Source organism: Bacillus rossius, chromosome 1, assembly GCF_032445375.1.
Source record: "Bacillus rossius redtenbacheri isolate Brsri chromosome 1, Brsri_v3, whole genome shotgun sequence".
Lineage (NCBI taxonomy): Eukaryota > Metazoa > Arthropoda > Insecta > Phasmatodea > Bacillidae > Bacillus > Bacillus rossius.
The window spans coordinates 138686860-138700550 of NC_086330.1; the positions used below are offsets into that span (position 1 = coordinate 138686860).

General features: G+C 35.5%; 1 protein-coding gene across 5 annotated transcripts in view; it reads right to left on the minus strand.

Moving 5' to 3' along the window:
- LOC134546213 (uncharacterized) overlaps positions 1-13691 on the minus strand; it is a 720520-nt gene that overhangs the window by 302727 nt on the left and 404102 nt on the right. For all 5 annotated transcript variants that reach the window (XM_063388829.1, XM_063388828.1, XM_063388825.1 and 2 more), the window contains one exon: positions 4121-4190. In XM_063388829.1, coding sequence (XP_063244899.1) covers positions 4121-4125 — 5 coding nt within the window. In that variant the 5' untranslated portion in view covers positions 4126-4190. The remainder of the gene's footprint in view (positions 1-4120; positions 4191-13691) is intronic.

The window sequence follows — 13691 nt, forward strand, 5'->3', positions numbered from 1 at the left end:
ATGAAAGTTGTATAAAATAATTTAAGGTTACAATAAACTAGATTGAATTTAAATAGTGACTTATAGTTTTTTTTTAATTCTACCTTTTTTAACCCAATTCAACAATGGGTCGTCTTATCAAAAATTGTTTCAGACAAAAGTTTTGGATAAAAATTATAAGATTTACAAACAATTTGAACGGATTCAATGGAGTGCCTACGAAGAAATTAATGAAGTCTTAGCCTTGAAACCCTTTTTTTCTACCCCCTGCAGTTCTGGTTGTCATAAAAATGTATTCAGACAAAAGTATTGGTATTAACTCAGTTATAATACATTAAAACGGATGGGATATTCGTCATATTATTTGCGTTATAACTATTTTTCTTTTTTCAAGAACGCATATTTCTACCCTTTTGGTCGGATAATGGCCAGTAACGAACTCGACCGAGATTTTCCACATTTTTATTTTATGTATTTATATAACGGTTTGGAAGTGGCTTGTGCAAAATCACGGCAGTTATCGTGTCCATAAAATGTGATTTTTATACATATATATTACACACACACCTTTGAGTAAGACTATGGTTTTGGAGGTATATGGACCATGAAACGAAATACCATATAAAATTTCCCGTAAGTCACACCATGGTAACGGCTACAATAGGAAGTCTTTCTTCGAAATCTACCTAAACGTAGGTGGAATATTATAATACAATTATAAGTATGGAACCTTGAAAGAGAATTTTTAATTATTTCAAATGTAAACAATAATAAAAATAACCTAAAAACGTAAAATTGTTTTTAAATCTTATCATTAAAATAGTATCGGATTTCAATCAGAAAGTTATGCTGTCATTTACAATTATGGGATATCCCTGTAAATTTATTCCGATAGCTCTGTTTCATTCGCTGTTGGATGGACAAGTTTCTGACGAGAGATTTACTACACGTTATTGCAGAGTTCTAAAAAAAATGTCACGCAAGAGATAATATGAGTGAAAAGAAAAGCGAAATTTTAAATGCTGTTAGATAAAATGTAGTCAGAATACGTTAAGAAATTTTAAGAAACAAACTATGCAAGAGCGCTGTCGAGATAAATTTCCAAGAAAAGCCCTCTCGTAATTTAGGAATGACGGAAAGATGGAAACGCAACATGGGGTGAGAGACAAGAGCTTTTAACGTCCTAATTTTTTTTCCCTCCCCATTCCCAGCAGGATACACGACTGCTCCCTCCTCGGGTGAGAGGTTGCTAGCTCGGGCCCGCCACTCCCGCCACTCGGCCGAGGACCGCCACTCATCCCGTCGTCGACGCCGAAGGACGTCGTTCAACACATCCAAACCCTTCGCCGGGAGTTTCCTCAAATCTTTCGGAATGGAGGTGTCACCCGGCGTGAGCCTCCCTCGAGCGAGCCGGGGCGCGGATCTGTCGCACGCGCTTCCGTGCTCCGTGTCCAGGTCGGGAAGAGTCGTGGTGGTGGGGGGACTATCTACAACTCTAAATCTTCTGAACAGCGCTACCAAACAACACTGAATGCATTTATAAAGAATAATGTGAGCGATTATTTCAGTACTCGCCAAAAATTTGTAAAATCTAACCTCTGTAACGAGCAAATTCGCGATTTCTCGTGTTACAAATGCTCTTACTATACGAAACCCGGACACGAAATTTATAAACATATTTGTTTTTGCCTAAATGACTAAAATGTGTAAATACTTTCTACAAAGAAATCTTAACCCTATTGAGGTGAGCCAACATTTAAGATTTAACAGTAAATATCTCATCACGAATTTTATTTTTATTTTTCATCACTTCGAATATAAATGTAGACTAACAATTTATTGTGTCTTTACAGTATGATAAACGCTGCGCTCCCGCTACATTATAACGTTAACTAAGAGTTGTAATGCCATGAATTTCTAAAGTATTTTATTATTAGGTAATTCTTTTTGTAACTAAATTATAGCAATGTATTAAGTGATAGTTGTACTATTACAAAGTTTGAGTTTTTAATACCTATGCGCGGTGTTAACTCTGCGATGCTCACGAAAGTAATACATATGGTTAAATTCCACCAGTCCGTCATATTTTCGAGATTTCTGAGGATTCCACAGATTGCAGTACCGTGGTAATTTCCGTTCATTCAACTTCGTTACATTCACGAAATTACTCCTACCAAATGATGTATACCTTGAGCTAAGAGGTTTACACACCAAAAAAAAGCTATAATTAAAAACAGACTGGGCAAGCATGATTGGAACATTACTTAGCAGCATTACTTCACGACGAACTGCATGAATCTGTGCGGAACTGGTATTTACGTTCAACGAACGTCAACCTATGAAAGTGGCCTTTGATGAGGAATGACACGTGGGTAAAGTGTTCTACTGGACATCTTCCTTTGGCCCATCAAGAAATCAAGCAAGTGCTTAAGGGTGCCCGCCTACCCGGGCACACACACGGCGAGCAGATCTTCAGAAAAAACCACAGTATTTAAAAACTGCAAGATATCCGAGTGCGGTTTGTTTACGAAAGGCATTTCAGAATACCCTCAGTGCGAATAATTATGTGTCAGATATTTTAAAACTATATTTTAAGAGTGAAACTGTATAAAACGGGGGTTTTCAAGGTAAATTTAGACACGAAACGCCCAGTACAGATTCCTGATAACACCTATTATTTCATTTCTCCGCCATTAAATGTAATGGTTAGCGCTCAAAATTATTCATAGTGGTCATGCGCACGACGAGAAGACTGCACACCAGTACACAACTTTACGCCTAGAGGCGTCGCACTTACCACCATGTCTCACTAACACAAATACACCCCTGACTGTGGCTTTTGAGGGGGGAAAATACGAACCTTGTTTATCACGATACCAACATGTTTACTGGTGGAAAATTTTAAGTTTTGGAAATTCAGAGGCTAATATAAAGAAATTTACGATATAAATGGTTTGATATTAATTTAACCATAAATGTTTAAGAGTAATTTAATTGTCATCTTTAATTTACAGTCTGATTCAACACAATGGTTTTAAAAACCTTATTATCAACGATATGAAGGTATATTGTTTTATTGGAAATATACTGTTGCGAGTGGGGAAAACGGATAGGTTCGTAAGGATACGCCAATTAACTGTTATATAGTTTTAATTATTAATATTTACATCACTAATTAAAACACCACACTTAATGTCTCTTCACAAATCACTGAGTATCTCAAGTCCACTGTACACACTCCTCACTCCTCGCACCTGTCCACACACACACACACACACACACACACACACACACACACACACACACACACACACACACACACACACAGTCTCGCGCCACGCACGGCCCCGTCGCTCCGCGTCACGCAGCTAACAAAGGTGGTTTCTCGTTCTCCATGCCGAAATCTCACTTACCTACCCTCGCCTGTACGAACTTTTAGAACTCCCGTGGAGGCTGGCGTCGCCACTTTTATACCATTACCAGTCATTCTGGAACCAACTGGAGTGGTTGTGAAGTGTCGCATGATCCCAGGCCGACCCGACGCTCGAAGCATCCAGAATAACGGCGCTTAGTCAAGCAACTCCACGCAGTGGCCAGCGGAATTACCAGGCCGTTACGGAATACATAACATACTAGCTAACGACCACCTACAATCACACATTTAAATTAATTTTGTTTGAATTTTTTTGTGATGTTTAACTGTACGTCTTGAACATTTAACTAGTGCTTAAGATATTTTACCAGCATATTATATATGTTATTGTTAATTCCATTTTCATCTTGTTAAATTGTTTACTTGAAATAGCTCATGTAACTGTAATTAATTTAAACAATATGTGTAAGAGGATGATTACCTGATCTAAACTATCTTTATAACACGTTAAATAAATTAAATAAATCATTTGTAGCAACTATATTTGTACAGAATCAGAGTACAAATCTTTTGCAAAGGTTTAGCAACTAATTGATGCTGTTTTTTTTTTTATATTGCCTACCAAAGAGAAGCCGGCTTAGTCTTGTTATAAACATATTCATAGTAGTATTAGGGTTTCTTTGGGGTTATTTAAAGGAGTTTGACAAAGATTACAGTATTCCACAAGGTCACGCCACTAAAGTGGAGGAGGTGGGAGGAGGAACTCACCTCATGTTCTGGTGGCACTCCAAAAGCGCACATATCCCAACTCCTTCACTCGCCTCCGACTCCCACCTGCCTGCAACAAGAATAGACCGCTTGCAATACCACACTTCGAACAAAGTGAAAGCCTTATTTTAAACGTTGCATCCTGACAAATTGCTTATAAAGGGAATGGAAACAAAATACGCAATTATAGTTTTTAACTATTTTAAGGTCATACGAGTCTTCTATTGACTTCCCAAGTTTGGCTTTATAAGAAACATAGATTTAGTTTAATGAAATGCCTGAGGTTGCCACTGTCTGGCAGCTGCAAATAGATTTCCCTTTGAAGTCATTGACATTTAGTATAAAGATAATTTTTTTGGGGAATGACGAATTGTATTATTACAGTAAATAATCATTAGGTTATGGTCTTTAAAAATCTCTTAATGTGTGTTCTCTGCCCTAAAGAAGGCCAATTTTCAATATTAAACATTAAACAATAGATATGGCTTACACTGTTGTAACGAATATGGCATCTTCCTATTCCTATTCCTCCACCTTAAATACAAAAGAATTAAGCTACTAATTATTATTAACCAATAAAATTTCATTATTCATTATCTAACGTAAGTAATTTGTCTTAGTTTTCCTTTAGAAACAATAGTAACTAGAAAACGAAATCGAAGAAATGCATATACAAAACGTTCAAATAGACAAAACTTCATGAAGCTTAGAAACTATTTTTAAAAATGTCTAGAATTAAATTTGATGACAAAAATAGCAATGTACAGTCTATATGTGTGCCAATTACACGATCAAAAGGTTATAAAACAAACAGCATGCTTTTGAAGCTGAAACTTCTGTTGACCAGTTAAAAAAGTTAATTCGCAACACAGAATAGCAGTCGAAAACGGGATTGGTAGTTACAGAAGAGCATATGAAACTATTAACAACAGACGATTGAATAGTTCTGGCAATGAGGAAGATTAAGGATGTTGTTTTGGACATACGCCATTGCTGATTGCACTGTATGTAATAAGAAACCTCTATAACACACAAAAATGATAAATATTCAAATAATGAAGCCAAAATCAGGTGATGTCAGTGTTTGTGCCCGAGGATGGGATCATCTCAGTTCCCAAACGTCGCAACTGTGGTCTTAGGAAGCCAGCTGTGTTCGTCTATGCTGTGGTCGCCGCGCGTTCGCTTGTGCGTCTCTGTTGTCGTTTTGTCCATTTAATCTGTTCAGTATCATTGTTGTTCTGCTTGTCGTTGACCGTTTTGTCTCTTATTTACTGTACTTGTCGCTACATTCTCGTCGTTTAATTTTTTTGACAGCTCTCTTTTATTAGCTTGTTTTCTGTGTGTTAGCATATTTATATTTTTTGTCTTATTAAGGTTTCTTATGACATAGTGTGTAATCAGCAATGGCGTGTTTACAAAACATCTTAAACTAAACCAATTATACCTAGAATTTAAATAGATACGTATCTTTACTAATTTTCATGTAATTTTTTCATCCTACATTGGTATTTTAACAAATACAAAAGTTTGGTTAGATTTTACTGCATATAAAAAGTATAATTAAGTTTGACTGTTTATACCTACACAGTAATTAAGAGTAAAAACCAGTGATTCTTAATTTATTTCATGTGATTATGACAGCTCTATGGGTTGTACGTGACTTATTTTGCAAAACAATTGCGGTAGATGAAATGAGATACCAATATTTGGGTTTTGTGATGTATGTACCATGTGTACAACGGAACTATTTAAATGTAGTTAAACATCTTAGCTCGCATTGAATTGAAATGTGTAACCACGTTGCTGCCATCTGTTGTATATGTCGCGAACCAAAGTCATACAGACAAAATAAACATTTACTGTATGATGAATTTTAGCAAGATGGGCAGTATTTTAATAAAATCCCTTGTCGAAAATCAGGTATAAAGCTGAGGTTCAGTATTTTTCAAGTCTTTTTCGCTTTCATCGGAGATGTTTAGTTACATAATTTAACCTTTCGCTCTGCAAATTTAATGATTAAATAGTCCACGTAGCTGCTCCTGCAGAAAATTATCACGCTCGGCATTACTTTAAAGAATGCTACGTTAAATTTCGAGTCTCGAGTTTCGTATAATAAGTTTGTTTGCAACATGAGAACACGTGAATTTGCTCGTTACCGAGGTTTACGAGTACTGAAAGATTCGCAATTTTTTTTTCTGTAACAACTATATGTATTTTTTAGTCCATTAAAGCATTCTAGCAAACGAGATATAGATAAGTTGGTAGTTTTTAGATAATTTTCTTTACGTATATCTCTGACCTCCCTCATTATAAAAAGCCTAAAAAGTATACAAAATGCTAAGATGTGCAATGCATGAAGTAAACAATGATAACCTCAAACGACTTCGTAAACAATTTTTTTTTCTAAAATATCAAAATAAAACTCAATACAAAACCTGTAAATGATTTTTAAAGACCTTCATAAATATTTATTAACTTAAAAAATATATATGTATGTATGTATGGAGTTTACTGCTAACAATATTATCAGTTATAAAATTGATCCTAATTTAATCCGTTAAGGCTGCAGTCCAAGTTTTGAGTATCATGATTTTTAGACCTGTTTACGTGGGTTCTTAGATTGTGGTTTTCAAACCCGTGCTCATGACTTTCGTGAGGTGTACCAAATATCACGCCCGCCCAAAAATTATTCAAAAATGCAATATATACAACAATTTCTTCCGTAAGTGAAAATCACCAGAAACACAATCTGAAGCCCGCACCTGCAACTTCAGCCTGCTTTGCTCGCGTTCGGAAGTGCCCAGGTTCGAATCCTGGTCCAGCCATCCTGATTTCGCTTTTACGTGGTTTCCAGAAACGCCCGACGAAGAAGTTAGAATGGCGCCATGTGGCAGACTCCTTCCCCCAACCCCCCGCACCCATTAGGAATACGTGTGTTACTTTGACAACAGTAAGAGTAGATAAAAACAACCGCTCCTGGCCCGATGTAACCACGTTGACTTCGTCACGTAGTGTATTTGTTAAAATATCGCGATGCCATTTTACAGAACCTTTTTTTTAAAAAAAAAAAACCAAATTATTCTTCTCAAATTTAAATTTTATTACTTTAGTAAAAACTTCAATCCATGGTAATTCCCCACGATGTTCCATGCACTCTTTTACGCTGTAGTAAAACTGTTATTTACTTTTTTGGGTGGTCAAGGTTTTTCCTATACATACTAGTGGTTTCAGTGCTCATTTTCTTATGAAAAACTTTCACTTGCCGTATTACTTCTCAAGAACACAGATGCCAAACCGGCACACATGCAACAATATCGCCATTATGGTAAGTAGATTGGGCAAGATAAGGACGATGTACAGACTTCGCGCTTCTTATAATGGTTGAAAAAACTATGATTTTCTTATTACATTTTTAAATTTGCAGAGCTATCATTTGATACCCGATGATTAATGAGAATACGGAAGGATAACACAAAAGTCATGTATACATATACATACCTATGTATGTGAATTTCGAGTACATGGTGCCTAAATGTGAGCCACACAAGACTAGCAACAATAGTAATTGCTCCAATTTTCAAGCCTGTATTGGCTATCTCAATGTGTATTCTCTGCCCTAAAGAAGGCCAATTATCAATATTAAGCATTAAACAATGTATATGGCTTACACTATTGTAACGAATATGGCATATTCCTGTTTCTATTCCTCCAGCTTAAATACACAAAGAATTAAGCCACTGTATGTGTATGTATGTTTAAAAGTGCGTGTGTGTTTGTACATAGGATGCTTGATGGAAAAGTAATGCCTCCATGCCTATCACTATTTTTGCCAGACTAGTCACACTTTGGAGTGTAAAAGGATGGGGACTATGTCGAAACGTGAATAGTGAGTGCATTACATAGAAAACATATGTAGCGTTAAGCTACAACACGAACTGTGTAAATCTGGTAATATAAAATTTTAGGGCCATGGAAACATTTGGATAGATTTCGAAGAAAGACTACATAATGAAACCGTTAACATTGTGCAACTTCCGGATAAAATCTTTCGTTTCATGTTTCATAGATCCCAAACACAAAACTCAACTCAAAATTATATATATATATATATATATATATATATATATATATATAATCATACCAAAGGGGAAGAAATAGGGAAAGTTTTATAAAAAAAAATCTTTGTAACTTTCCTTAATATGACGAATATTGCATACGTTTGAACGCATTAAAAACTCGTAGGATTAATACCAAAAATCTTTAAAAATTTTGATACGACGTCCCGTTACTACAAGGGGTAGAAAAAACAGAAGTGTAATTAAAAAAAATCATAATTTCCGTACAATGTACACTATTTAATCGTTTCTTGTTTATGTTAAACATTTTCTAAATATTTTCTCGACATTTTTATTAAGCACATTATTATGTAATTAACCATTACTGTAAGGGGTGGGTGGGTATAAGGATTGAAGGACAACAAAATTAATAACCTTAGGAAGTACACTATAAAATTCGTTCAGATGTTTTGCAAACCTTATTAATATTGTTTGAAACTTTTGACAGGAACAATTTTATACAACCAGCCATTGTTGCTAAGAGTAGAATATACAGGTATCAAGGATAAAAAAAGGTCATGACTCCTTATTAGACTTAAAAATCTATAATAAATAATTGTAAATCTTCTAAAAATTATCTACAATTTTGGTCTAAAACCATTTTTGATAAGACGAACCATTACTGCAGGGGTTAAAAAACTAGGGGTTACAAAAAGAAAAACAAACTTCCGTTCCATGTATACCACCTAATCCGTTCTTAGTTTTAAACGTTGTAAATATCTTCTAAAACGATTCTCTTAAGTAAATGTTTATGTAACCAGCCATTACTGCAAGGGGTGGAATTAACAAGGGTTGAAAGACAAAAAAAAAAATTTATTGGATCTACTATATAATCCGATAAAATTAATTTAAAAATATATAAACATAATTTAACACCTACGGCTGAAACAATTTTTGATGAAACGAACTATTCCATTAAAAATACGGATTTAAATTAAAAAAATTCAAAACTTTCTTACTATCAAATTCATTCAAATTTATTTTAAACCCACTTTATATTATCATAAACCTAGGTCCAATGCAAACTTTCATACGACCACATTAGTGCAAGGGATCAAAAATAGTGCCGTAAGATGAAAAAGGTCATAACTACCTTAGTAGGCATGGAATTCGTTCTAAGCTATTTAATGCTGGATGCATAGAGTTAAAATAATCGAAAACATTTATGCTGCGTGGAATATGGGAAAATGTTTAATCAATAATTTTAGAATATTGTAGAACAAATATAATGTCATGCACATTAAGTTTTGTAAATGTTCTAGAAGATTATAAAAGTTTCCAGAACATTTTCCAGAAGAAATAGTAACTTCTAAATCTACATGCGCCTGTAGTCTGTACAGACCATCGTGTGTATAGAGGCGAGGCCCCGAGCAGTGTGATGGGACAGAGACGAGCAATAGGGACAGCCACTGCCGAGTGAGATTAAATACTGGCCCTTATGAAACATCAATAAATTTTTGGATAGACAATTTGTTATAACTAAAACTGCATTAGGTAATAAGAAAAACTGTATTTAATTGGGCTATCCTTTAGAACCAGTTTTCCCCACCTGTGTGTGTGTGTATGTGTGTGTACGTATGTGTATATGTGTATGTCTGTTCACATTCGCCCCTCACCAAAGCAATCCGTGTTTGAACATACATTTTTATCTAGTTTGAAACGTAAGGACGTTGTCGTGAACTGGGTCCTCCCGTTTAATCCACCACAACCTAAACATTCTTAAATTTTTTAATGTAATGTTAATCCGCAGAAAAGTTGTAAGTCATCGTGGCTAAATGGCCTCCTGAACACGCGGTCACGACTCGTCTCCGAGGCGTTCCACCGACGACGGGGACCACACAATGCTCACGGCCTCAGGCGAGAGTCGAACCCCAGGCCGAGAATAGTCGGTGACGCCACGCGGCCCGCCTCTTCCGAGAAGCAGGCGAGCGCCGGGCACCGCGTGTCAGCGGGGGAACAGCGGGGAGGGAGGGAACCTGCCCGTGGCGCTGCGTCAGAGGGACCGCAGGATGGGCCGGCTGATTTGCTGTACATTACAACAAGTGTAACATACAAGGCAAATATAACAAAAAATAATTATATATCTACTAAGTGACCAAAAAACGGTGCAGTATATGTATGTCATAATTACCAGTTTTATGTGTATACATACTTACTATCTTAACTTTTTATTGGATCTATGATATGGTTACGATTTGGGGAACAGCAGTTCAAATACTGTCGTCTGTCAATTTATTTCACTTTTGAAATTTCAAAATTACCAGAATTAAAAATGTATTTTATATCATATTTATTTAAATACAGTTAAGTGCAATAAAAAGAACTTAAAAACTGTTGAATACACGAAAGCAAAAAAAAAAATATATTTTATTGTAAATAATGAACCCGAATGCAAAAATGCCTGCTAAGTTTATTGCTGCTGTAAAAAAAGGGTAAAAAAAAGGATAGGGTGCCGTAAAATCTAAATTTCTGGCCCAGGCGAAGGAAAGCATAAATCCGTTCCAGGGCAAGAGAGGAGGTAAAATCCCAAGAAATCCCGTTGAGTTTATAGATTTTAAAAGCCAGGCTTATACTCATAGGACGATAATTATAAACATATTATAAATTTAATTTATAGTAAACCTTACAAAGAATGCGATACGCACTGATCACGTGTACAGTTATGGCCACAAACACGTTTAGTCATTAGAACGTTTTTTTAAAAGTGTAAATTAAATAACAGGGAGGGGGACCGACATAATAATTTTTCCGCGGGCCCTTAAGTTTCCCTTAATGGCTCTTTCTACCGGTTTACAAGAAAAGAGAAAAATTTTACACTGTGAAACTTAACTTTTTCATAAGCAAATTTGTTCGAATTGTAAAAATTTTCACACTAGAAAAAAAAGAATATTAAGTCAGCTGGGATTGTTTATGATCGGGGAAACTTGGTAATGAGACAACCAATAATATGCTAGTATTGAAACATGAGCATGAAGAACCCGAAAATGCATAGCAAACTGTCAGTGCTTCAAAAAATTCAAGAACACGAAGATATTTTGTTCGGTTATTCTAATAAAAAAATCATAAAATTAGGACAAGATGAATTTGTGGACGTAAATTTACAATTTTCAGCTGTACTTAGATCTTGTTCCCTAAAAAAATTGTTTCAGCATGATAAGAGATGTTCTTAAGTAAAACTAGAAAAAAGTACCAAGGTGATAAATGTAATCTATTTCTGATTATGTATACTTATATATGATATGCAACATAACCCAATAATCTGTAGTATGTTGTATTGGGAATTGCATACATGAAATGCCATTCTACAAATATATAAAAGGAATACGATCAATGAAAAATCTAGTTGCGAACAAAGATATATTTAAGTATATATTTAAAACTAAAATAATGTTCTATAAGGTTCACTAACACCACTAGTATTACCACATTTTTTTTTACGGAAAAAACGTCCGAATGTTACTTATACCATGAAATTTTAAAATAGAGCAATTCTCAGGTCTATGGTGCTAGACAGATAAAAAAAGTAACTACAAAACTTAGGCCTTGCAGTATTGCTGATGTGTCGAAGTTTCATTGAAAATAATTTGTTTATTTAAACAAATGTTAAAATTATCAATCTTTGTGAATATAATACCTAGTTAAAAAAATATTTCTCTTAAAGTTATAATTATGCTATACAAGTATCCAACAGCATCGAATTCAAACACGAAAATTTTCATTTAGTTCTAACGGGCAGATACTTAAAATGTCAAAGTATAACTATTAAAAAATAAAGGCATATTTTATTAGATGAAAATTACGTAGTTTAGGTAAGTTCTAAAGAGCGAGCTGAAAGGATACTCGTGTGCCATAAAAACCCTACTTTACATACATTAGCTACATTGCAAAACCTTTGTAACTATTTGCTTTGGATCTTATCACATTTTTTACGAACGCGAGAGACCAGACCACGGTGCCAGGTTCGGAGCTGGCTGGCGGCCCTGCACGACCACTGGCGTTACGCTCGGGTCACGTGCCGTCCACTGACGTAAGGCATGCCACGCACGCCTTGTGGATTACAAGGGTCGTCGCTACTCCCCTTCCCCCTCCGCTCCCAGCACTGTTATATATCGCTGAGCGGCCTTGAGAATTCCTGGGGCCGCCGCACGGAGTGATGTGAACGAGCGCCGCTCTTTCTGGACTTTTCGGGAGTCGGGTCGGCCCGGGATGACGCTACATGTCACAACCGCTCTCGTCGGTTCGAGAAGGAGACCTCAAGGGGTACACGTCGTTTGTCCTAAAATCGTTTGTCCTAAAGCGTTTATCCTAATTTCGTTTGTCCTAAAAATTAGGACAAACGACTTTTAGGACAAATGATTTTAGGACAAACGACATTATGAAAAACCAAGTTAGGACAAATGACTTTAGGACAAAAAACTTTGAGTCAAACTATTTTATTTGAAAACCACAGAGCATGTGAGAACTTACAGTAAAATAAAACGTTTGAAAAAATAATGTTATATACTGGGGAAACACTTTACATTCTATGTAAAAAAATTCAGCGTTTACGATCGTTACCATTTTTAGACATCTAGGAATGGACGACTACGGTTTCAACGACCTAAAACTGTTTTTTATTTCGCCATCTTGGTTCCGCCATTTTTAAATCGAGCGCCCCACTCATTATGATGAAATTTTCGTCATGACAGCAATATCGAATTTTTCTGTTCCACTGGAGGCCACCATATTGGATGCCGTCGACTTTGTTTCTGCTGATTGTTCCTAGAGAGCGCCAGCGTCGCTCTTTATCTTTTTTTGTACTTCTGGAGGCCACCATTTGAATACCATTGACTTTGTTTCTGATGTTTGTCCATAGAGATCGCCAGCGTCGCTCTGATATATCACATAAGGTCGATGTTCCTTTACCTACCATAGCTATTATGAACCTTATCGACATATTAAATTAATTTTTAAAAAAAAAAAAACATTGGAAGCACTGTGATTCGAACCATTGCAGCTCTAATCTCTAGGTTGGAAAACATTCGTCTTTAACCGCACGGCCATCGAGAAATTTACCAGACTGAGGATTAAATAAGGTATATATAAAAATAACATGCATAATCGAACTTGTAATTTTTTTTATTTGAAGTAATAATAGCACCACCTGTTCGAGACAGAACCACCATCATGTATTAAGACATAACTGTTGCAATTATCGTTCTGGTCACCATCTTGAATATCCGTAATATTTATGTTAGAAAATCGGGAAAACATTTAAAAATCATTAAAAAATTAATCAATCGAATTAAATAATAAAAATATTAAAAAAGTTACAATTTACGTTACGGTCGCCATCTTGAAAATACATAATTTTAATGCTAGAGATTCGAGAAAAATTCCAAAATTCATTTAAAAAAAAAAATTCCTTATTAGAATACTGATTAATTAGTTCGATTCCTGTACTTGGTTCGAAACTG